This window comes from Lonchura striata, chromosome 5 (genome assembly GCF_050655825.1).
Source record: "Lonchura striata isolate lonStrDom1 chromosome 5, ASM5065582v1, whole genome shotgun sequence".
NCBI classification, from domain to species: domain Eukaryota; kingdom Metazoa; phylum Chordata; class Aves; order Passeriformes; family Estrildidae; genus Lonchura; species Lonchura striata.
Genome location: NC_140707.1, coordinates 25,899,206 through 25,920,791, shown reverse-complemented (window position 1 = coordinate 25,920,791; position 21,586 = coordinate 25,899,206). Strand labels below are relative to the sequence as shown.

The following is a 21,586-nucleotide window of genomic DNA, read 5'->3' as shown; positions in this document are numbered from 1 at the left end:
TTATCACAAGCTGTCGCTTCAGTTTCAAAGTTGACTAGTGGAGAAAAGTCATGCAGAGCTTCAAGTTTACGAAGTCCTGCATAACTGCTCATTGTTTTTATGGCAAGCCTTTTTATAGGCCTCCCCATGGTGATAGAGGGACTTCTGTGCACACAGGTTTGTCAGCTGCACAACCCAGCCCTCCACAGTTGGAGCATCAGTGCTCAACAAAGTATAAAACATTGCAGGGGGCTCTGTGATTCACCATGAGAAGCAGAATTTTTCAAGCATGCAACTACAGTTCATGTTAGGTGAAGAGAAATCATTCTTGATTAAACCTTGAATTGCCTAGGGCTCTAAAACAGTATTTGAGGTTCCAACACTGTCCTGTCTGAGGTACAGTTTATACTGACGTGGATGTTGAGTTTATTTCTATAGATTCTAACAGCAATTTATATGTTTTCTTTTTTTTTTTTTATTTTTAATCCTAGAATACTACATGAACTCAGGCTCCACAGGAACTTGCAAAATGAGCCCCACCATAAGAAGGTATCTCTCAGTTGACATTGTACAAGTTGATCTGTATTGCACCAGCTGTTTTCCCTCAGCTCCCAAGATGATCGAACTGTAGCATGAGGTTATGTGGAATCTCCCAGGCCACACCAGCTCATGCACTTTGCTGGGGACAAAGCCTGCCATTTTCTTTGCAGATTGAAGAAATCTCCAGCACCGGTGTCCTTGAAACATTTTTCTATTGGGCTGATTCTGAACAAGTAGCTCCTATAGCCACAGACATCCTTGTGCTCAAAGGTGAGGATTGTTTCTGTTGCGGCCCAAGCCAGGAAGCAAAACTTCATAGTTGCAGTTGTCTTGGCCAATGCTCCCCACCACCACCACCAGTGGAGGACAAGAACCACTCCCAGTCCTGGTCCACAGCACCAGCTGATTTGTTTCTGACCTGTTTTCATGTTATCCTCAAGAGGAGTTGCAGAGATGTCCATTACAACATTAACATGCAGGCTGCAGGTACAGTATAGAGAAAACTCCATCACCTTGGGGTACTGACAAGCGGTACAAAAAAAAAAAAAAAAAAAAAAAAAAAAAAAAAGAACAGGCACTTCCAATGATACAACCCTTTATCCAAAAAAGGCCATGGGCACAATCCAAAATCTTTCCACTGAAGTGGAGCAAGACTCCCTGGTCAGAAAAGACTTTTCCCTCACCTTCATTGTATTTCCCAACTCCCTCCTTCCCGTTAGCTGAACCAAGCCTAGAAGCAGCATGGCTCAGAGCCAAGGAATAAGAATGGAACTGCTGGGGCTTTGTTTACCCTGTTCAGTGTGGAGGGAAAGGGTGAAGCAGTTACTGCTCCAGACGCTCCCAATGCTACCTTGTTTCTCATGTCATTATTTCAACAGGCAAATCCCTGTAACAGCACTGACACAACAGTGTCTGTCCCCTCAGCAATCTGGTGACATCATTTCCACTGCCAGTGGGTCTGTGCCAGCCAAGTGGAGGCAGGCTGGCTTGGGTCCTTAGAGAGACTCCTATTACTGTAATGATCTGCTGGGGTTACAGACCTATGCAGTTGTCTTCCTTTCAGAGAATGCTTTTCAAATGTAACAGCCCTATTTTTTCATCAGAAGCTAATTGCACAGTACAAATTGGCCCTCAGGTTCCTCAGGGTAGAAGAAATTAAGGAAGGAAATACTTTTCTAGATATACAGCGACTTTGGAAGTGAAATATTTTTGCCCAGAAAAGGGCAGAGGGAGAGAGCCAAACAGAATAAACTAGTGCTTAAATGGATCATTAATTCTTAGCTTTCCCTGACCACCCAGTAATCTGCAGCTGGCTGAAGGAGTCCCAGATAGCCTGACCCTGAACCACAGCTCAGATGAAGAAGACAACTAGGAGATGTATTATGGTGTTCTGCAATGTGATGTCAGTACTGACATGTGGTTCACAGGCACAGAGAAGATCTACAGCTATAAATACCCTGTCACAGCCCTGCTCCCAGGGAGGAAATACATCTTCTGAGTCACTGTCTGCAATGACAGTGGGGACACTGACCCTCTGGATTCACAGGAGCAGTGGAACATCTCCAGACACAGAGGTAAGCACAAGACTCAGGGTTAAGCTCAGGCTCCCTGTGTGGCCTTGGGTGTGTCACTACCTGCTCTGTACCTCAGGTGCTCACCTGGGGATTAGACACAAGAATACCTCCTCTTCTATCCCTTCCATTTGTTGGCAATCTCTTCAGGACCAGCCTTCCTTTTACTAGATGTGTATGTAGCCCATTACATAGCACTTTATACAGATGCTGCTTAAATTAAAATTCAGGACATCTGTGTGCTCAGAGGGTGATATTATCATGTCTTGACATAAGAGAGGACTGGTGTTACAAGTCAATTTTCTTGTAGCACATTTTCAGTCTGACTGGGATCTGTTCCCTAAATGAGAAGCGAAGAAATCTGTGACACGTAGGAGACTGTGAAGTCTTTCTGGACCAGAGAGAAAGTCCCTGAGAGCACATTAAATTAAACATTTAGAAGTCATCCTATCAGGTAAATGCCACCTTCTTTGTTCAGTTGCTCCCTACACATGCCTAATGATAACATGGATGTTTAATCAGCAGTACTCCCAAACATAACTGAACATGGCCCAGCTCATCAAGGCAAAATGGGAAGTGATCCTTCTGCCCAGTCTGGGGAATTGCAGAATGCAGGGACTCTAAATGGTGAGATCAAAGACTTTTTTTTTTTTTGTTTGGCCTGTGCCTGGTGTAATAAACAATATCGTAATATAAAAAATTATAAATTAATACATATTACTAGATTAGGTATCTATTTCTTCACAAGCCTATCCACATGCTGCTATGAGTCTTCTAATCCCATTAAGGGTAATAGGCAACACATTAAATTGACAGAATGAATGGTACACTAAAAGAAATAATGAGGTGTAAAATGTGTATTTGTATTTACCAATCAGCCTTTCCTGATGATTAGACCATAGGTATGTTACATGTGCAGCTGAGAAAAAGCACTTCCTGTTACATGGCTGTAGTTGTGTTCTTGTGTGGAAGTGCTCTAGGCCTGGATTCTACAGAAATGACTTCAGTAACTTCTGTGCATGTAGGCAAGTGTAGGAGAGTGGCAAATGGAGGAAAGTTAGGTTGGCTCTGCTTTGCGCTACATTCCTTTGATAACAGCCTACCTGTCCTCAGGCAGGACCAGCAGGACACAGATGTAAACTGATTTCCTAGTCTTCATTATAAATGGCAAGTCACAAGGTTTATTTGCATAAACCTGAGGGATGGTAGAAAAACTCTGAAGGAGAATGAGGAGATAAGCTCTTTTCTGAGAATGAAGTCTCATGAAAGAATTTTGCCATACAGTGCTACATTTACAATTCAGGGGATTTACCTGAGGAGATCCCATGTCAATAGAACAAGCAGTATTAAGTACTTCAAGAAATGTGTTTAAATACAGGCTGAAAATGGAAGATTTGCAGTGGACACTGGAAATTAAATTGTACTTGCAGTTCCCCTTGATTTCCCCCAAGCATTCTGTAGACTATTAATGCCTCAGATCAACACCAGCAGGGCAATATCCCTTCCTCTACAAGATCACCTGCTTTGGTTTATAATTGGTGTAATTTAATCATGCATTTCTAAAGTGCTTTGGGAGCCAAATATCTGAAAGCACTTAACAATTTGATGGCATTAGTGAGAGAATGCATCGATATATCCCCGTGGAGTCTGACACTTCAGTTACAGCCAAAGAAACAAAGAAATTAATTGCTTGCTTAGAGTTGCATAGCAGATTAATGGGAGAATGAGGTTCCCAATTCCTTCCCCTCTTGCTTTTCAGTTTGTATTTGTTTGCATGTTGAGGCAGGTATGCTGGTCAGATGCCAAGAGAAATGTGGTGTATTATTCATTCTTCCTACTCACTGGATTTTCCCTGATGGGAAGGTCCAGGTCATGAAATGATATACCCAAGCTCTCAAGCTCTTTAAGATTTGTACTCATGCACAAGACTCTCTGTGTTGGTGGTTCTGGCTCTGCTTGTATGTTTGTGTGTGCAGTGGGAAGCAGCCCACAGTGACTGTCCCCAGCAGCATTTTTTACTTCAAGATGGAGTATCCTGGGAAGGACAGTGCTTCCTGCTTCATGGCCCCACTGAGGAGCCAGAGCATGTGACAACAGCTGTTCTGAGCTGGGCTTTCATCAGTGACCCCAGCACAGGGGCACTGTGAGCAACACATCCAAGCCTAACCTGTGGCTCCCCTCAACAAGAAGCACCTGCCTGCTTATGAACCCTACGACTTGCAGCTGCAAGCTGATCATCTCTGGTAGGTCTGGTGTGCAGCCACTTTTTTTTTGTTGGGGGTGATTCTCTCCAGGCTGAGGAGCCATGAGATTTTGTGTCTGAATGCAGTTCACACCCTGCTGTTTTCCAGGACAAGTGCACTTGCTGGGACTGGCACTGCGGATCACGCTCCTCTGGGCTATCTCCCTTGTCTCCCTTGTCCACAGAGGAAGGGATTGCTCAGGCTGTAGGTGCTGAAGCTGCAAGGGCCACATTGTAGGAACTTACCTTCATAGCCAAAAAAGCCAGACTAGCTCTGTCTTCCTTTGAAGTCACTGAGATTTTTCTTCAGTCATTTTAAGGCAGTCTTGTATCCCTTAAAATGGCTTATTTTGGCCAGCAGGCCTCGTGAATTCCCTCAATGTCTCAGAAGCAAACATGGCCAGTTCTCAGTCCCTAACTAGGCTTGCTCTGCATCCATGGCATACTTAGCACTTCCAAGCAGTCCATGCGTGCACTCTGACAATGGCCTTGTGCTTTTTTTTTTTTTTTTTTTTTTTTTTTTTTTTTTTTTTGCACAGACACTGCACTGGGTACATCTGTTCTCTTCCTTTGCAAAATGGATGGATTTTGCCAACATTGTATGACAGCTAGTAAGGTTTCCAAAACAAAAAGAGGAAGAAAATCAGACATTTCATATTTTACTCTCTCTTCCCTCTTTTGTTGAAACCAGTGAAGTTTTAAATCAGTTTGTAACACAGAGCTTGGTTCAAATTGGTTGTGTGAGCATTGACTCTTCCAGGGTGTGGTGAAGTTTTACAAACATGTTTTAGAGACAGGCCCTGGTGCCTCAGTCCTGTTAGTGTTCTCTTCAAGGGGACAAGAGAGAAAAGCTGCCAGGCACAGCTTAAAATGAAACTGATACAGCACCAATAATGAGGGACTATATTTGGAAAGATTTTTCAGGGTTATTTTTGTCTGAGATCATTACTTCTGGACAACCTGCTGACAACTGCTGAGCACACAAACACATCCCACCCAGTGTTTGCTTCTCTCTGCTAATGTGGAAGTAGCTCACAGGGGGTCAGCAGAGGGAAAGGATGCTCACACGGGGTTTCCTGCTCTGATTTTCAAATTGATCTGTGTTTGTGTGTACAATACATGCAACACTTCTTCACTGAAACCAGCAACTGCCCAAAAGACTGAGAGCAGTTCTTTACCATTTTTCTAATAATTCCTGTTGTTACTATGTGTCCCACTTCCCATGCTCCCTGAAGCCAAAGCTGGAGCACACCTTCCTTGTCCCTAAAATCAGTGGGAGCCTTCTCTGTGCCAGCCAGGCGGAGGCAAGGAATCCTGCCAGCTCTCAGCCTGCTCAGGGAAGGCAGACAGGCCTGAGGGGCACGAGAACAGCTCCCTATCCCCTCAGATCTGCTTGCTGGGCAGAAGTTACCTTCCGCCCTCCCACACTGAGCTTGTTGAGGTGAGCACTGCTACAAAAGGAACACACCTCTTCAAAGTTAGCCAAAGCAGCCTGTTTACAGCAGAGCTGGCGTGGGAGTAGGGCTTGTAAAAGCACTGTAGGGGTGAGGTGCTGATTTATAGCCAGGTTCCTCAATGGGAGCCCATGTCTGAGGGCTCCTGGGGCTCCTCGTCTTGACCTGGGCAGCTTCTGGGTAGAGTCTCTCTGCTGCCAGATATTTGCAGCTGAGGTGAGAAATCAGGAGTCAGAGACTGTAAAATGGACTTTAGCAGATAAGGCATTCCTGTCAAATCCAGCTCAACTGCAGATTTATTTTTATTATTTTAGGAACTATATTCTTGATAATTTTAGTTCTGGAAGAGGGGTAGTTACTGCCTGGAGTTGGGCACTGTAGGCTGGAGGGCATCATGCCTCATGTGGAAACATGCACTCTTCATTAGGACACAAGCCCCTTCAGACCAGGACTTAAAAGATTGTCTTCAGGGACGTTTTTCAGAGACTTTCAGTGGTCTTTAGCTGCTGACAGGCTGTCCGATGGGAAAGGAGTAAGGGTTGACCTAAAGGCTGAGCAAATCTGCTGATTTGAACAACTGTGAAGGAGTAGGTGATTTCTGTGTTGATTCCACAGGGACTAAACCTCTATTTCAATTCCTCTTAATATATTGTGGTGGATTTACCTCAATTGGACACCTGGTGCAGACCAAGGCTATTTTATCACTACCCTCCCACAGCTGAATAGGAGACAGAAAATTTAACAAAAGGCTTACAAAGCAAGGTAAGGATAGAGAGATCACTCACCAATTACCATCACAGGCAAAACACACTCAGCTTGGGGAATTTAATTTATTATCAATCAAATCAGAGTAGGGTAAGGAAAGTAAACCCCAAAGTTTTATAACATCTTTCCCCTACTCCTCTCTTCTTCCTGGGCTTAACTTTATTTCAGAATTCTTTACCTCCTTTACCCACTGGTGCAGGTGGATGGGGAATGGGGGCTGTGGTCAGTTCATCATGCCTCATCTTTTCTCCTCTTTCCTTTTCTCTCACATATTCTCACTCCTCTCTTTGGCTGCAGTTGCTGTTGCAGTTTTCTTCCCCTTCTCAATAGTGTTGACACAGAGACACTTGGACCCATTGCTTCTACTGGACACAGGGGAAGCTCCAGCAACCTCTCACAGAAGCCACCCCTGCAATCTCCTCCTGCCACCAAAGCCTTGCCACACAAACTCAATACTTACGGTACTTTTCTATTTCTCTTCTCTACTTGCAGTCTTCTGCTTAGTCAGGTTTTTCAGTTTTAGCCTTTTTCATAATATTTGCAAAAACAAATAGGGCACTGCACCACTTCAGTGAAACACAGCAGCAGCTTTGCTGCTGTTGTAGCTCAGAGGGGGTGAACATAATTTTCCTTAGGCTGGGAGGTGGCAGGTTGCAAAGAACACAAAGACTATTAGACCCAAAGCGAATTATTCAGAACAGTGCTGAAGTAAACAAGGGGAAATGGGAGTGAAAATGAGAACTCCCTAAATTTGAACTGTCACTTCCTATGAAAACTACCTGACAACTTTTTCCTTTATGCAGTGGAAAGCCTTATAGATCTTTAAAACCTTTAAAAATTTTACAAAGCTTTTTATCCATAACTTTGTGAGACTTCCACTCAAAACTTAGTTGTCTACACTAATTATGGCACTTAGTCTTTTTCTTTTCCTTAAGAAAAAGATGGACACAGGGACAGGAAGTTTGCAGAAGTTGAAACATAAGATATAATTAGTAGAACTAGCTGTGCCTGGTCTGGCATGCAGAACAGCATTGTTGTGGCTGTGTAGTTTGTCTTCATGTGGCTCAAAATGCAGCTGCCTTTGGCTTCTGTGAAAGGTCAGTTAGACTAAGTGGTAGAGTGGGGCTCCTGCTCATCAGGAGCACTTGCAGTGTTTCCATCTTCCTTCCCTCTAAGTGATTTTGTACAGTAGGATGTTAAAGGTGATATTTCCAATACCCTCTGCTAATGTATCTTAATGGTAATAAAAGGAGCCAAAGATTAGAGAGAATCCTGCTTCCACATTCAAGAAGAGACGTGGATTCTGCCTCCTTTTCTCCAGATAGCCCAGGAGTTCCTGCAGGAACTCCGTATTTTACACTTCTTTATGTGAGATTGCATATAAACACAGAATAAGCCATAAATCTGAAATACTTAAATCCTTACAATACCAAGTAAATAGAGATTTGCAAATGAGGGAGTCACTTTGTAAAAGAGCTGGCCACAGAAAAGCGCAGGAACTTCACTGCTGATGGCCATGCCTAGATAAGGGATTACAGAAAATCTGAATCATTGAACAGGCTGACAGGTGGATCAATACAAATATACATATATTAGTGCTGGTTCTTTTAATGTAAACTGAAATCTTCCAGGAGCCAGTTCTGGAATAAAAATATAGCAGTGGCCAGTGACCCAGACACACTCAGTCTGAGAATATTGTATCACTTTTGTTCCATCTGGAGCTAGGAAGGAGGTATGAGGAAACAGGATGCTCCTCCCAGCAGGCCTCTAAGATTTTGAAAAAAATTGTAAAAGACCAAATAAAAGGAAGAGGAGATAATCACTCCCTTTTGCCTTCTGTTAACCCCTTTAGGCTGCCCTGAAATAATTTGGTTGTGTATCTGCCTGGTACTGATTAATTCTCACATGAGGAACCATTCCACTTCAGGAGGGGAGGATGAAAGAGTCTCCATTAAGCCTGGGAGCAGATCCATTTAACTGACTGGGAGCACTTACACCCACTGTGTTTCTATGCTATAAATCCTTGGAACCTGTTCCACTGGTGACAGATGGCCTGGTTCAGGATTAATGAAACAAAATATCTGTGCCACTGCATCAAACAGCTGAAGAAGCTGGCATCACATCCCCAGCCAGAGAAAAATGTGCAGACTACTCTACTCCTTTCCTCCTGGAAATTTTTCCTGGGCAAGGGGCAAGAAAGATTTGGCCATTAGTCTGGGAATTCCTGGCAGTAAGCAGTCTTCCTGGAGCAGCCCTGTGCAGCAAGCTCCCTTCTCCCTGGAAGTGTAGACAAATGGCAATTGTCTGTGAGACTGGCTGGAGCAGCAAGGGACAAGCTTGTCCCAGAGACTGGCATCCAAGGGGCACTGAGGATGTGGTGTAGCATAACACCAGCCAGGTGCCTAGTTGGTTTGTTGGATGTGCTCTGTAGGGTGAATGGGGGTGTTTTTCAGGGTTCCCCAGGTAGGAATGCTGTGGCTGACTGTGACATTCAGCTTTAGTAGGGTGCTGAGCAGCTCCAGCACAAATTATGCTGGAGGGTGTAACAATGACAAAAAGCTGCCCACCACAGAGGAGCCTCACATTCCATCCTGAAACAGTGACAGAAACAGAAACTGAGCAAGGAGACGTTGTATCTGCACAGTAAAAATACTGAGTAAATTAATATTTTTAATTGCTGTTATACACAGAAGAAATGAGAAAAAAAAAAACATTCCAAACAAAGAATAGTAAAATCAGCATAAAAATGTGTTAAGAAAAGATCCCAGATCAAGTGGCTGTACTGTATGTGGTGACCTTTACAATCACAGTAAAGAAAGTAAGTGCTAGAGACTTTCAGACATGGCAAAGTGCTTGATTCCCCAGAGGAGAGCAGCTGCTTCAGTCACATTTTCAGTGCACTCTGCCTGGAATGTGTGGGAGAGGGGCTGGAGCAAGAGACTCGCATGGGTCCAAGACATAGACATTAGTGTTCAGGATAGACCAGCCACTCTGCATTCTCAGTCAGGCAGAACTGCCACTTACCCAGTGGCATTTGCTTTCTTCTTCCTTGGGGCTTTTTTTTGTTGGTTGGTTGGTTGTTGGTTTGGTTTGGGGTTTTTTTGGTGCATTTTTGTTTTGTTTTGGTTGGGGTTTTTGGGGGTTTTTTTGGTAGTTTTAGGGTTTGAGTCTTGCTTTTGCTGTTGCTTTCTGGTTTTTGAGTTATATTTAACAAAGCTTCAGGTTCTGCTGGCCTGACCCTGCCAGCACCATAGGCTTGGAGCAAGCCTCCCCAGCTGAATTAGGAGCAAGGCTTGGTCCAGCAGGAACCTGCAGAAGCAGGGTCAGATAAAAATGTTTGTAGTGATTCAGCACCATCGCCCAATGGGCTGGTTTTGGTTCCTTGATTTTCTTCTGTCAGGAAGTTGTCTTTTATTTCCTTATGCTCTGTCTTTTGACTGATCCAAACTGGCCCAGTCATGCTACCACTGAAGTCTTGGTGGCTCAATACGTGCTTCAGCTTCACTTTTGAGCCATCACACCACTCCAGTAGCTCACTCGACAGCAGCACAGTGTCACCACAGAAACAATACAGACCACAGAAGTTTTGGCATTCCTGCCAACTGGCCACTTTTTTTCTTTTGTTGTCTGTCTAGAATTTTTATTCTTTACAGTAAGAGCAAAAATAAAATAACATTAAGAAACTTTTCTTCAAACTAAGAAAATGAAAATCCATCAAATATTTTAAAGAAACCATAAAAATTTGCATTGTGTTTGCTTCTGAGTTCATATTAAGATTTTACTGCAGCTGCTTCAAAATAATGGTCCATTTCACATGTACACAGCTCACATTCCTTGGTGTGTAATTCCTTGCCTTCATATGTGTTTGTACAGCAGCTAGTGCTACAAAAACTAGGTAGTTTCTAGCTGTGGCCCAGATTTATAGCAATGAACAATGGCATTTTTATCCTAGTTGAGAACATGGTGATGGTTGAGAGCTGTATTTCTAGATCAACTTTTGTTCTGGGCCATGGGACTGGTGGTACATGCACTTCCTTTGCTACAAAACCCACTGCTTCCTTCATTTGGATGAAAGAAAGGGAATTCAAGAAGGACCTTATTGATTCTATCAAGGCTTTCTCTCTCTGCTGATTTTAAAGCCAGTGAAACTTACAATCAGAGAAATTAAACATCCCTTTGAAAGTTGTCTCATGAAACTCAGCTGACCTTCTGCAGACTGAAGGTTGAACAGAATTATTTAATTTTCTGTTCCAGCTTTTTCAAAAGCCACAGCAGACTGTGAGGCACTCTGTTTTGGCTGGATTGTATTTATTCCAGCTAACACTGAGGGACAAGACCAGACTGCAAAAGTTGGATGCAAAGTTCAAATCTAAGAATTTGGTCAAGGCTTTTAGAAGAACTAAACATCATTTGCAAAACTGAAATTAGAGAGTTCAGATTTTTAAGCTAAACCTCCCACAGAGTTCAAGTGTAGCTGAGCCCATCCTGTTAACCAGCATGAATAAATATTTTGCAATTTTTTTCTATCTGATGCAAATTGGAAAGGCAGTCACACATTCTGTGTTTTAAGAAAAGCCCTGCAGATGCCTAAAAGCAATTTTAACATTGAAGTTGGATAATACTTGTGACTTACATAGCACTTGACATCTTCAAAGTGCTATATGAGCATCAATCCTCACGATACCCTTGTGAGGTAGGTAAGGGATAATATCCCCATTTTAGGATGGGGTGAGGGCCTGGTCCCCTTCTGGGATAACTTGGCATTGCACTGGTCCTCATACACCACCAGAAAATTTAAGTGACTCATGCAAGGCCACAAAAGAAGCGAGCATGGATAAAAGGCAGGAGAACTACCCAGGAGGATTTCTGTCATGAGAAGTCAGCAACTTCCCATCCTCTTCCAAGAACACAGTAATGATGTCTCTGCTTAAAAGACCCCCTGTCTGTATTCAGAAACCAAGCAAAGAGAAAGAGGCATCTGCCACCGAGCTCTGTAGTTGCTGTTTGCTTTGATCTGCTTCTTCCACAACAGCTCCCAAAAATACCACAACAGCAAGATGAAAATGCAGGTGTTAGTATCAAACTACAGGACTGGAAAACTTTGAAGAGCCACTAAAAACTGCCAAGCTCATCCTGGGAACTTTAAAAACTTGTGTAAAAATATATAAATTGCCTCCACTGATGACATGAAACCTTCAAGCAATCTACTCAAAAGCCATGTAAGAGTAATCCTTAAAACAATCAGTCTTACAGATGCCTCAATATGGAGGAATAAGAAACCAGGTATCCAGCACAGAGTAAGAGTAAAGCTTAAAGTTAAAATCCTCTGGCTTTGTTCTTCTTGAGCTGCCATTTCTACATGACCATCACCCATACAGCATTACTAGCACTTAAAAACAAGGTGCAATTAGCACTGCTTCTCTGACTGACCCTGGGAATTCTGTGCAAGGAGGATCTGCCTACAGAAAGAAGCTGAAGTAAACGTGCTGCATATTTTTTGTCCAAAGAGCCAAAGGACCTCCAAGAGGGTGATAACTATAGAAAGTAACCAAACCACGTGTGTAAGCTCAAGTGACCATAGACAGGGTTTGCAGAAGGATATTTGGATACAGTAGTGTGAAAAGAAAGCCTCTGTGCTTAGCAACAAAAGGAGCTGCTGCTGCTGGGGCCAGGAACACTACAGCACTTGGAAGGCTTTAGTGCCTCTGTAACTTTCCTGGGCCAAAGACTGGGTGCTTCTCAAGAACCGTACTACTGAAAAGGAGAAGAATGGATTTAACCTCAATTTTACAGGGCAAAGAGGCAACAGGAGGGTCCACAAAGCCAGCCCCACAGACAGTAACACCTTTTGTCACAGATGAACAGCACTCCATTTTTTGCTCTATTTCAAAGTGAAGATTGCCCTCGCTGGGGTTGAGGGAGCAGTTTTAATCCCAGGAAAAGTTATTTAACAGACTGCCAGCAACTGCTTAGTGGTTCTCAGGATTTAGGCATCTCAAAATTGTGTCAGATCATAGTCCACAGCAGCTGGTCTCTTCCCAGCAGGAAAAAGCCTCCAGGAAAATGGTCTCATTCAAGTAATATGGATTAAAAAGAGGAATGCAGAGCTAGAGAGAGATTTTGAAGATTAAGAGCCTTTGCCAGCAAGCATCCAAGCCAACCAGGACTCTTCTTTGTATGCTTGAGGGCTCTGCCTCATGTTCCCAGGAAGGCTGAAGCTGTTGCAGCAGCAGGATGGAGCCAGTGTGACTGGCCAATGTGTTCCAGCCAGATCATTCCAGGTGACCTGTCCCAGGACAGCAAGGGAACAACAGCCCACTTGGGCTCCACAGGTTTTGCTGTCCCACCCAGAGACCGCTGCCACCAGAAACTGCACCTCTGATGGCCAGTGGAGAGGAGAGGCCTCCTAATAACACATCAAGACTCTTTTCTGCAGGTATCCAGTGGCTGATGGTACAGCAGGATAGTAAGAAGAAAAAGCACACAGAAATGTAACTCAGCTATTTTCAGGCAGTTCAAGACTACTTGTTTCTAGAGAAGGAAAAAAAGAGAATCAAAACTCAGGACTTTTAAATAAAGCTTACTTTATCACACAAGCATTTCCCTCAAAGCAAAGGGAAGCTCAGGATGTGGGGAGCTCCTCTGAAGAACTGCCAGCTAAGGACTGAGTGTGCTGACCCATGCCAAGGAGCTGGGATTCAAAGACTGCAGTGTGCTGTTTGCTCACATGCTGGGAGGATGGTGGGGTTCACCTCAAATGCTTAGACTTCCCCTCAGCTGGGTCATTTCATTGCAGGAGGAGATTTGCAAACAGCCAAGCTGAGTAACAGCAGGTGACATCTGCAGAGAGCTACACTGCAGGGTTCAATCTGTGGCCAGGAGATAAGCAATGCTGATGAATGAAAATGGTGTATGGCTCTAAATTCCCTTGGCTGTTTACTCCAGGCAGGCCCCCATGTGCCAGTGAATGAATACTGACAGTATTACATAACAGCATTAAAGGGAAGGGATTACAGGGGCTGTGCTACCTACAGTGCTTTCCCTCTCCATAATGCAGCTGACCTCTCTGATCCCTGTCTGAAAAGCAGCAGATGCCCCCACGGGGTCAGGATGGCTAACCCAGATTTCTGTAATACTGGCTGCATTTGCACTGATGGAGAAGTCGTGGGGAGGCAATGCCTATTCCCTGCCAGGCACACCAGGTGAGGCTGGAGAGGAACAGGAGCCCCACACAGCACCTCTCAACAAAAGGAAAAAGCTAGCAGGGTTCTATGTGAGTGCATGTGAGTTTGAGAAGGAAGTGGCTGGCGTGTTGAACACAAAAGACAGAAGCTCTGCTGAAAAGGGGCTTTCTGACAAAAAAAGAGAAGTGGTGCAAAGAGGATTGTTTTCCACCAGCTGGAAAAACGTGGCAATCTACATCCAAAATCAGAGCCTTGATCACAGGAAATGTTCACACAAAGGTTTAAGATACTGTAGGCAGCAGTACTAAAAGTACTACTGAAAGTGCTACTAAAACTTAATGGGTACATGGGTATATTACTTGTTAGAACACTGGAGAAAAAAAGCATAAAGATTAGATGCCTGTCTGCCATAGTAAGGATAATTAGAACATACACCAAGTAAGACAGTTAGTAAATTCTGCTTTAAAAATCAAAGTTCCTCATGTGCCCATTCCATCTCACTGGTGGCTGCAGGCACTATGTAACTTCGTGCACACGGAGAGGGAGAACACCAAGATGTCCCTGAAAACCCACCAAATTCCTGCTCTTTACAGTTCTGCCACAGGCAGCAATGCTGACCTGCACCTAGAGACCTGTCCTGGAGCAGTGAGCACTGCAATCAAAGCACACAGCACTGCCAGCTCCTCCCTCTGTGTCCTCAGCTTGGGGTTCTGCTTTTATGCTGGTTCAGCTGGGTTCCACTGCCCCACACGCTGCCATTGACTCCAGAGCTCAGCTCCCAGCTGGATATGCTGTTTTATTCTCCCTCCAAGCTTCCTTTCAGTAGAGAAATAGCTCCAGTTTGCATTCTGTAATGCATACAAAGAGACAAACATCAGTTAAATTAATTTTTACCTATGACTTCAGCAGAGATCTGTGCCTGTCTGCCTACAGTTGAGAGCAGGCCTTTTAGCACAGTGTATGGCCAAACCTCCTTTCCACCAGCCCTCCTCTTCCCAGACATTCAGCATTAATTTCAAGACTAACAAGTCAAATGCAGTAGTACAGCACTTCCAAGGAGGAAAAGTTGAATGAGTAACTACTGCAGGGACAGTCTAAGCTTTCTGATGTGGACTCCACACTGAAGTAAGCTGTATTCAGAGAAAGCCAACGAAAATAATGTAATTCCCAAAGGTAATGCTTCAAAGAAGCAAAATCAACATCACCAGTGTGCCTAGAGAAATGGAGATCTCTCTCAGGGGTGAATGCAGCTACAGCACCTGAGATATAACCCATGTGTTCACAGACTATTGGCATTCCACCTAGCTCCTCTTCCTGAAGTCCTCTTCGTCCCTGGTCTCCACAGCCGACAGCGCAATCAGCATTTGGGCCGCGTAGTAGGTGGCCATGATGATGAAGCGCGAGTAGGGCACGGGGAAGCAGAACTTGTTGAGCGCGATGGTGAGGTCCGACACCATGAAGAGCATGGCGCCCACGCAGGCCGACAGCTTGGTCCATGTCCACAGGTCGTTGCAGAGCTGCACGCCCGCCACCGCCCGCCAGCCCATGAAGCCGATCAGGGCGATGTAGACGGCCACCAGGTAGGTGAACGGACCCGAGAGGTAGGAGTACAGGAAGGCATAGCAGGAACTGGAAACGACGCCCATCAGCAAGCCGGCTTTGAGGTCCAAAGGCTTCATGCCAAAGGCTGAAGAGTACAGGATGTGTGTGATGGCGAACATCAGCAGACCTGGAGAGAGGCATCGACACAGAAAGTGTGACCTCTCATCAGTGACTGGCAGTCAGCAGCAGAAGAAAACATTTCTTCCAGTGTTACCTACCACTAACACTGCCAGTGATAACCATACAGACCATTTTATTACAAAAATCTGTACGTGGGAGATAGCACCAAGCCTCCAACCTAAATAAAAGCCCCCGCACAAAATACAGCTGCAGGAAAGTACAGCTCTGCTGTGACAAAAGCCTTTCTGCTAAGAAGCTGGGTGGAACTAAGCTGCTGGAGAGTTAATTGATCTTGTTTTTCAGGTACCTCCTCTTCCCCTACTTTGGGTGGAAGGTTGAGAACAAGGCAGACCAAAGACCACCCCCTCTAACTATCCATAGTGTTTTGCTCATAGGTCACATGTGGAACAAGGAAGACTGGAACCACAGCAGTGTAGGAACAAAACCTGACAAAAGACCAATCCCTCTGAACCCTGACACAAAGCTTGCCCATATTTAGCCACAAACCCAAAGGCACTTGAGGACTAAATCTAACTGCTTCTCCATCTCTGCCCAGAGCTGGGAGAAATCTAAACTGGAAAGAAGCAGCTGGCATATTTCAGAGACTGCACCAATGTGATCTGCCAACAATTTTATGGCTATTTGCAAGATTCAGATGAACCTTACCAGGAATCAGTCAGAGAAAATAAAATGCCAGCTTCCCTTTGAAGTGCAGCACCACTGAGAAATGCCAGATGTGGGTGTTGGAAGGTGCTGCCCCTGTTATTAACTTCTCACTAATCCATTTGACAAAAATATGTCCCAACATGTTGGTACAGCTGCTGTCTCCAAGCTGTCAATGACAACTGTAGATAATGGGGCACAAACAGAGCCCAGCTTCTTGGGTCTTCTGGTTCCCAGACCCACACATGGTGCAGCTGCAGGCTCTCCTACTTTATCTTGGTAGGGTTATTAGAGGAGCTGGAAGTTTTCATGCAACTCTAAAGCATGAAATGGAGAAAAGGATCTGGGAAGCTGAGTCCTCCAGCAGGACACTTGTTCACATTTAGCATGTGTAAAGGCAGTCACAAAACCTGCAGCTGGCACACGTTACTTCATCCTACTACTCTTGTTGAGGCAGTCAAGGAAGAAGTGGAAGCATCTCCCTGACTGTGGAGAAGACCAGATCAGACACCCACTGAGAGCTCAGCTGTGGTGGGATGAGAAGAAAATCCACAAGAGAGAGGAGGCTGGTGGGATCTCTTTTGCAGGGTGAGGCTAGAGTTAAATGGACAGCGTGAAGGGGAAAGAAGAGAAGCACAGAGGACAATGAGAAGCTGATGTTTTACCTCATGGACAGAACACTGAAGGAACTGAGAAGGGATTTAGGACAAGAGCTTGTTACAGGGTTATAATGTAAGAAAGGTTAGAGCCCAGGAATGTGCTAAGGAGAAGAAGTATATGTTGTCCCAGCAGTGAGCAATGGTCTTTCCTTCACTGTCATTATATGGAGCATTCTGCAACAGGGAACTGAAGAATGTGATGTCCTTCATGCATGCATCTGGCAGGGAGGATGAGGAGAGGACAGGGTGCGGCAGGCAAAGAGCCTGGAAAGGCAGAAGGAGTTTCGTGATATGTGGTGATACTGGTCACAAACAAGGGAGTCAGCTCCCAGGTTTACTCATTCAACACCCACAAATCAAGCCAGGAACTGGGGAAATCTGTGATGGCTGCACAGGGGAGGGGGTGCACTTCTCTTGTATTTCTTAGCCTTTAGCTTGGTCCTCTCAACCACATCAGGGAGATAAGCCCTTTTCTCCCACTTTCTTCCTCTGGGTTTCGTCAGGCTGGCAATAAGGCCTTTTTGCTAGTCCCTGTCTTCTTCACCAAATGCATAAATTGTTTGTAAGTGCCTGCTATCAAAGGAGGTGGATATTAAGATATTAACACTGTAAAATATCTTCTACATGCAGTAAGACAGTAGTCAGAAAATAATGTGTTATTAGTGGACTGAAACAGCAAAAATGAAAAAAAGTCAAGCATGCCAGGAGTAGGTTCCCAGGCTCTCGCTTCCCTATAAAGTAATGAACAAATGTCCTTTTATAAACTCATTGTCTCAAAAGCTTTTCAAATGAGGCCAGTTTCCAACCCTTTTCACTCCAAAACTTGCAGAAATTGAACAGAATGTACATTTTCATCCAGTCTTTCCTCTTTTCTCTTCAAATTTCAAATTCCCACAACTGATGATGTCAAAAATATTGTCAGTTGTCAGCAACAGCAACCTGTTGAGTTTTAAATAGGAGAAAATACATTTTGCAGGCAATGTGAAGGATGAAGTGGAGCAGTGCACTTTATCTGCTTATATCTGAAATATATACCCCAACTTTTAATGGGATGGGGATAAGCCCTTGAGAAGCAGGATTAAAATCAGATTCAGAGCATTTGGCCTTTCATATCTGGCACTGCACACACTTCCTTCTGGTAAAGAAAGAGCTTGTGGAAATCCCAGAATAAAACTAAATACTAACCTCATGAGAGAGGGGAAAAAATAAGCCTTTGACTTTCAGAGCTGACAACAGCACAAGTCAGGAAAGTTCCCTCATCACATTTTCCAGAGGGACAGTTACAGCAGCCAGTTAATGGCAGGTGTTATGTGCAATGCCTGTGTTGCTTAAATTAACTTCAGAAACCCCACCAGTCATTTCAGTGAAGAACTCAACTGCTGCTGATTTCTTTTGACAGTCCAAGGCCAAGGAGAGACTTGCTGCAGGCAGGTTCAACATGACTTTAAATGATTAGTCTGAATCATTATGTTCCAGTCTGCAAACTAGCAAAATAAACCAAGCTCATTGCGCTCTGAGAGATGTGGATTTTTCTGTAGAGAAGACCACTGTGGTAAGGTTTGTCCTTGACCATCATTTAAAAGTTTGCAAAACAGACATGTCTTGTACAACAGGCTGCATGATTCACACTGATGAACCTGCATGTAGGACAAGATTGATGCTGCTTTGGTTTTTATCATCCACTTAATGCCTCCCCCAGGCTATGGGCTTGTCTATCAAAACATAAATGTCCTCTCTACCAAGGAGCTGTGCACAATATGTCCCATCCCCAGTCTTCATAGCAAAGGGCTGACAGATATCCCTGCAGAGAGATAGGAGGTAAACGCTTTCCACAGCTTCATGGGAACTGATGAGTGCCACGAGCGTTTCCTTCTCTTCCCCAGGTATTCTGGCATGCCACCTTCTCAACTACAGCCAGCCCAGATGCTGTGACACATGCCAGGAAACCTAACCTGACCCAATTACCTCTCTAACCTCAAGAGAAGGACTCATCCACAATGTACTTCCTCAAACCATGAGGGATTTTAGTCAAGGGATGAGTGCTTCCCAGCGCCTGGGGCTTAAGCTGTACATGAATAAACAAAACATGCGGGCCAGCAACTCATTACTAAATAAAGAGGGTAACAGCTGGGCACTGTGGCATGCCTTTAGGACTGACTGTATACTCACCATGAATGAAGTAGCCCTGCTCTTGCCAGATGAGAAAGGCATCTCCCACTGCTGAGAATATGAGTCCTGCTAGGATGCGGCTGGCACTCCGGTGTGACACTAGGAAGTTAATCCCATGAGCCAGAAGGAAGACCCACAGGCAAAAGATGGGTAGACATTTAATGAGGGCACTGAACCAGGAGGGGCTGGAAGTTGGCAGCCAAAGGACAAAGTAGACACAAGTGGCTTTAAAGAAGGGGACCAGTTTGGGGCCTTCACTCTTCACCTAAAGAAAACAAATGTTAAAAAACAAGTTAATAGGATCATCAGAAACATCAGTGGAATAAACTTCATAACAGAACTGGCTCCTTCCCTTTGAAAGTTGCTCTTCCATATACTGTCAGCTGACAGTGCTCCTACCCCAGAAATGCTGGCTGAACTTGACCACGACCCTCTGCCTGGACCTTTGTGACTCTCTCTGCTGAATACACTTCTCAGTTGGCAGGATGGGCTTTGAGTGATGGATTTCAAGGAAGTTTTAGAAACTTTTCTCTTTATTTGTTCCACTGAAAATATTCAGGTCATTAGTCAAACTCCTCTGGTGCTCCTTGTCACCTATCTTGTGTTTAGGCTAATCTTAAAGGTGCAAAACTTATTTCTGGTCTAAACAAATGAATGGGGATACAATCATCATAAAATCACACCAGAACATCCTTTTATACACCTTTCCAGGAACTGTGAAAATACTGCATGCCCAGATATATCCCAGCAGCAAACAAGCCAGTAAAAGCACAAATCTTCTCTCCCATTTTCACAAATCCTCCTGCTTAGCCAGTTGCAGATCACCCTGAGGATACAACCTCTCTCCCAACCCATTCTTTCCTCTGCCCTGTAGCCTCATGCCTGGAGCTTGCTGCTGGCATCACGAACGTCAAAACCCAACACATCAACCTCCCAGGTGAGGATGTCACTTCCTCTGCTGACTCATTCTAACATCAACCTCGTGTGGCTTTGTTCTAGCAATATACTAATAATACAGTACCATAATGCAGGAAATGTTTTGACTCAGGGCTCTATTGTGTAAATACAGACACAAAAATGCAGCACGAGCACTTGGCTACTCATAACAAAACCACAGCAGGGCACAGAGCTACAGGCTCCACAAGCTGGGTCTGCTCTTGACAAACACTGTGCTGAGACCACTCTGCACAGTGGTACACATTGTGTTCACCTGCCCTCCTGCCACATTTCTGCATTTCAGGGCAGGTGGGTAAAACTCCATGTGAGAAACAAAGCTATGATTTTATTTTCTGCTGGAGAAGAGCTGAGGGCCAAAACAAGGAGCAAGGGAAAGGACTGTAACTGCTTCCATGCCTGCCTGAGCTATGTCCCAGAGTCTTACAGGAGGCCTGTTTCCTCTTCCTAAGGCAGTGTAACCCCCTGAGCTCACCTGCAAGCAGGGGCTCACCCTCAATCTTATAATTTCTTTGCTCAAGCAAGATTTATTTCCTACATACCACAATGACTTCCCACAACTCATGCCCAAAGCACAAGAGGCCTCCTGCCCTGGAGGAGGACATAGGGGAAAATTCGGAGGCATACAAATTGATTTCACACTGTGAAATCAAATTTGTCTTTGTTTTTGTTTTTTTTTCCAAATAACTTGACTCTTTTTTTGCTTCCTGCATCATGGGACATTGTCATGACCAGTGTCCATCTTCCTTTGATGCAGGATGCCTTCATGCAGATACCTAGAACAGGTGAAGATTGCACAGGAAATATTCCATGCTTACAGTGCCCAGGTGATAAAGCCTAATCTTGTAAAAAATCAGGATCTTTTATGGGCACAAACAAATGGAGTCAAGTGGAGTAGGAAGACAGAAGCAGAGGCAGTGGAGGGCATCTTCACATGCAGTATCTAAAAAGGGAAGGCAATCTCTGAAGCAGTGAGGCTATAAATAAAGGGCATCCCAAGAAGACAGTGCCTTCAAAATTTTTCTCACATCTGATGGAAATTTCCCCAGCATATCAGCAGTTTCTTGGCAGTAAGGTATATCATCATACATTATTCATAGGCTATTGCCAACACAATTTTTAAACACTCCATTAAACAACCAGGCTACACAATTCCCTAACAAAAGGACATCAGAGCTGTTAACTTTCTTGTATTACATGGGGAGCCATCATGAGTCCTCTACTTAGGCTGTCTAAATTAATCACCATTTACCACTCCTTGTCTGCATTCCCTGGGAAAATTCTGGCAGCACATAGCAAATGAACTTGAATTAAAAGTCATAAAAACCCATGTAGGCTCCTCGCAGTACTGGGGTTGCCTGGGAGCTATCAAATATTGTAGGGGAAAGAGTGCACAGAAGCATACAGGAGAATATTTGGGTTAGTAAATATGGTAGGTTTTATTTAATACTTCATATTAACAGAAAAACACCTGCTAGGAGCAGTTACAATTACCATCACAGCTTGCCCTCCCCTGTGTGCACACATGATGAGACAGGTTTTAATTACACTTGTCATTTCCCCAGGAACCTTGCCTTACTGAAGCTAAGATAAAAACTTGTGCAAAATAATTATGTTTGCTTGGTAAGCTTAAAATTACCATTTCTCACTATTTGAATGTAAATTTTGCAAGCCCAGACAGCTT

General features: G+C 44.2%; 2 protein-coding genes across 4 annotated transcripts in view; one reads left to right on the top strand and one right to left on the bottom strand.

Annotated features, from left to right (window-relative positions):
- Window positions 1–15,679, top strand: part of LOC110468077 (uncharacterized) — a 36,352-nt gene extending 20,673 nt beyond the window's left edge. Inside the window, exon 6 of the mRNA XM_085581485.1 lies at window positions 471–15,679. The gene's annotated coding sequence lies outside the window, so the exon portion shown is untranslated. The remainder of the gene's footprint in view (window positions 1–470) is intronic.
- TMEM86A (transmembrane protein 86A) overlaps window positions 9,202–21,586 on the bottom strand; it is a 25,810-nt gene continuing 13,425 nt past the window's right edge. For 2 of the 3 annotated variants that reach the window (XM_021525652.3, XM_085581482.1), the window contains exons 2-3: window positions 18,949–19,213; window positions 9,202–15,464 (exon numbers count right to left, since the gene is read on the bottom strand). In XM_021525652.3, the coding sequence (XP_021381327.1) occupies window positions 15,037–15,464; window positions 18,949–19,213 (693 nt within the window). In that variant the 3' untranslated portion in view covers window positions 9,202–15,036. The remainder of the gene's footprint in view (window positions 15,465–18,948; window positions 19,214–21,586) is intronic. The other variant, XM_085581483.1, reaches the window with a different exon arrangement.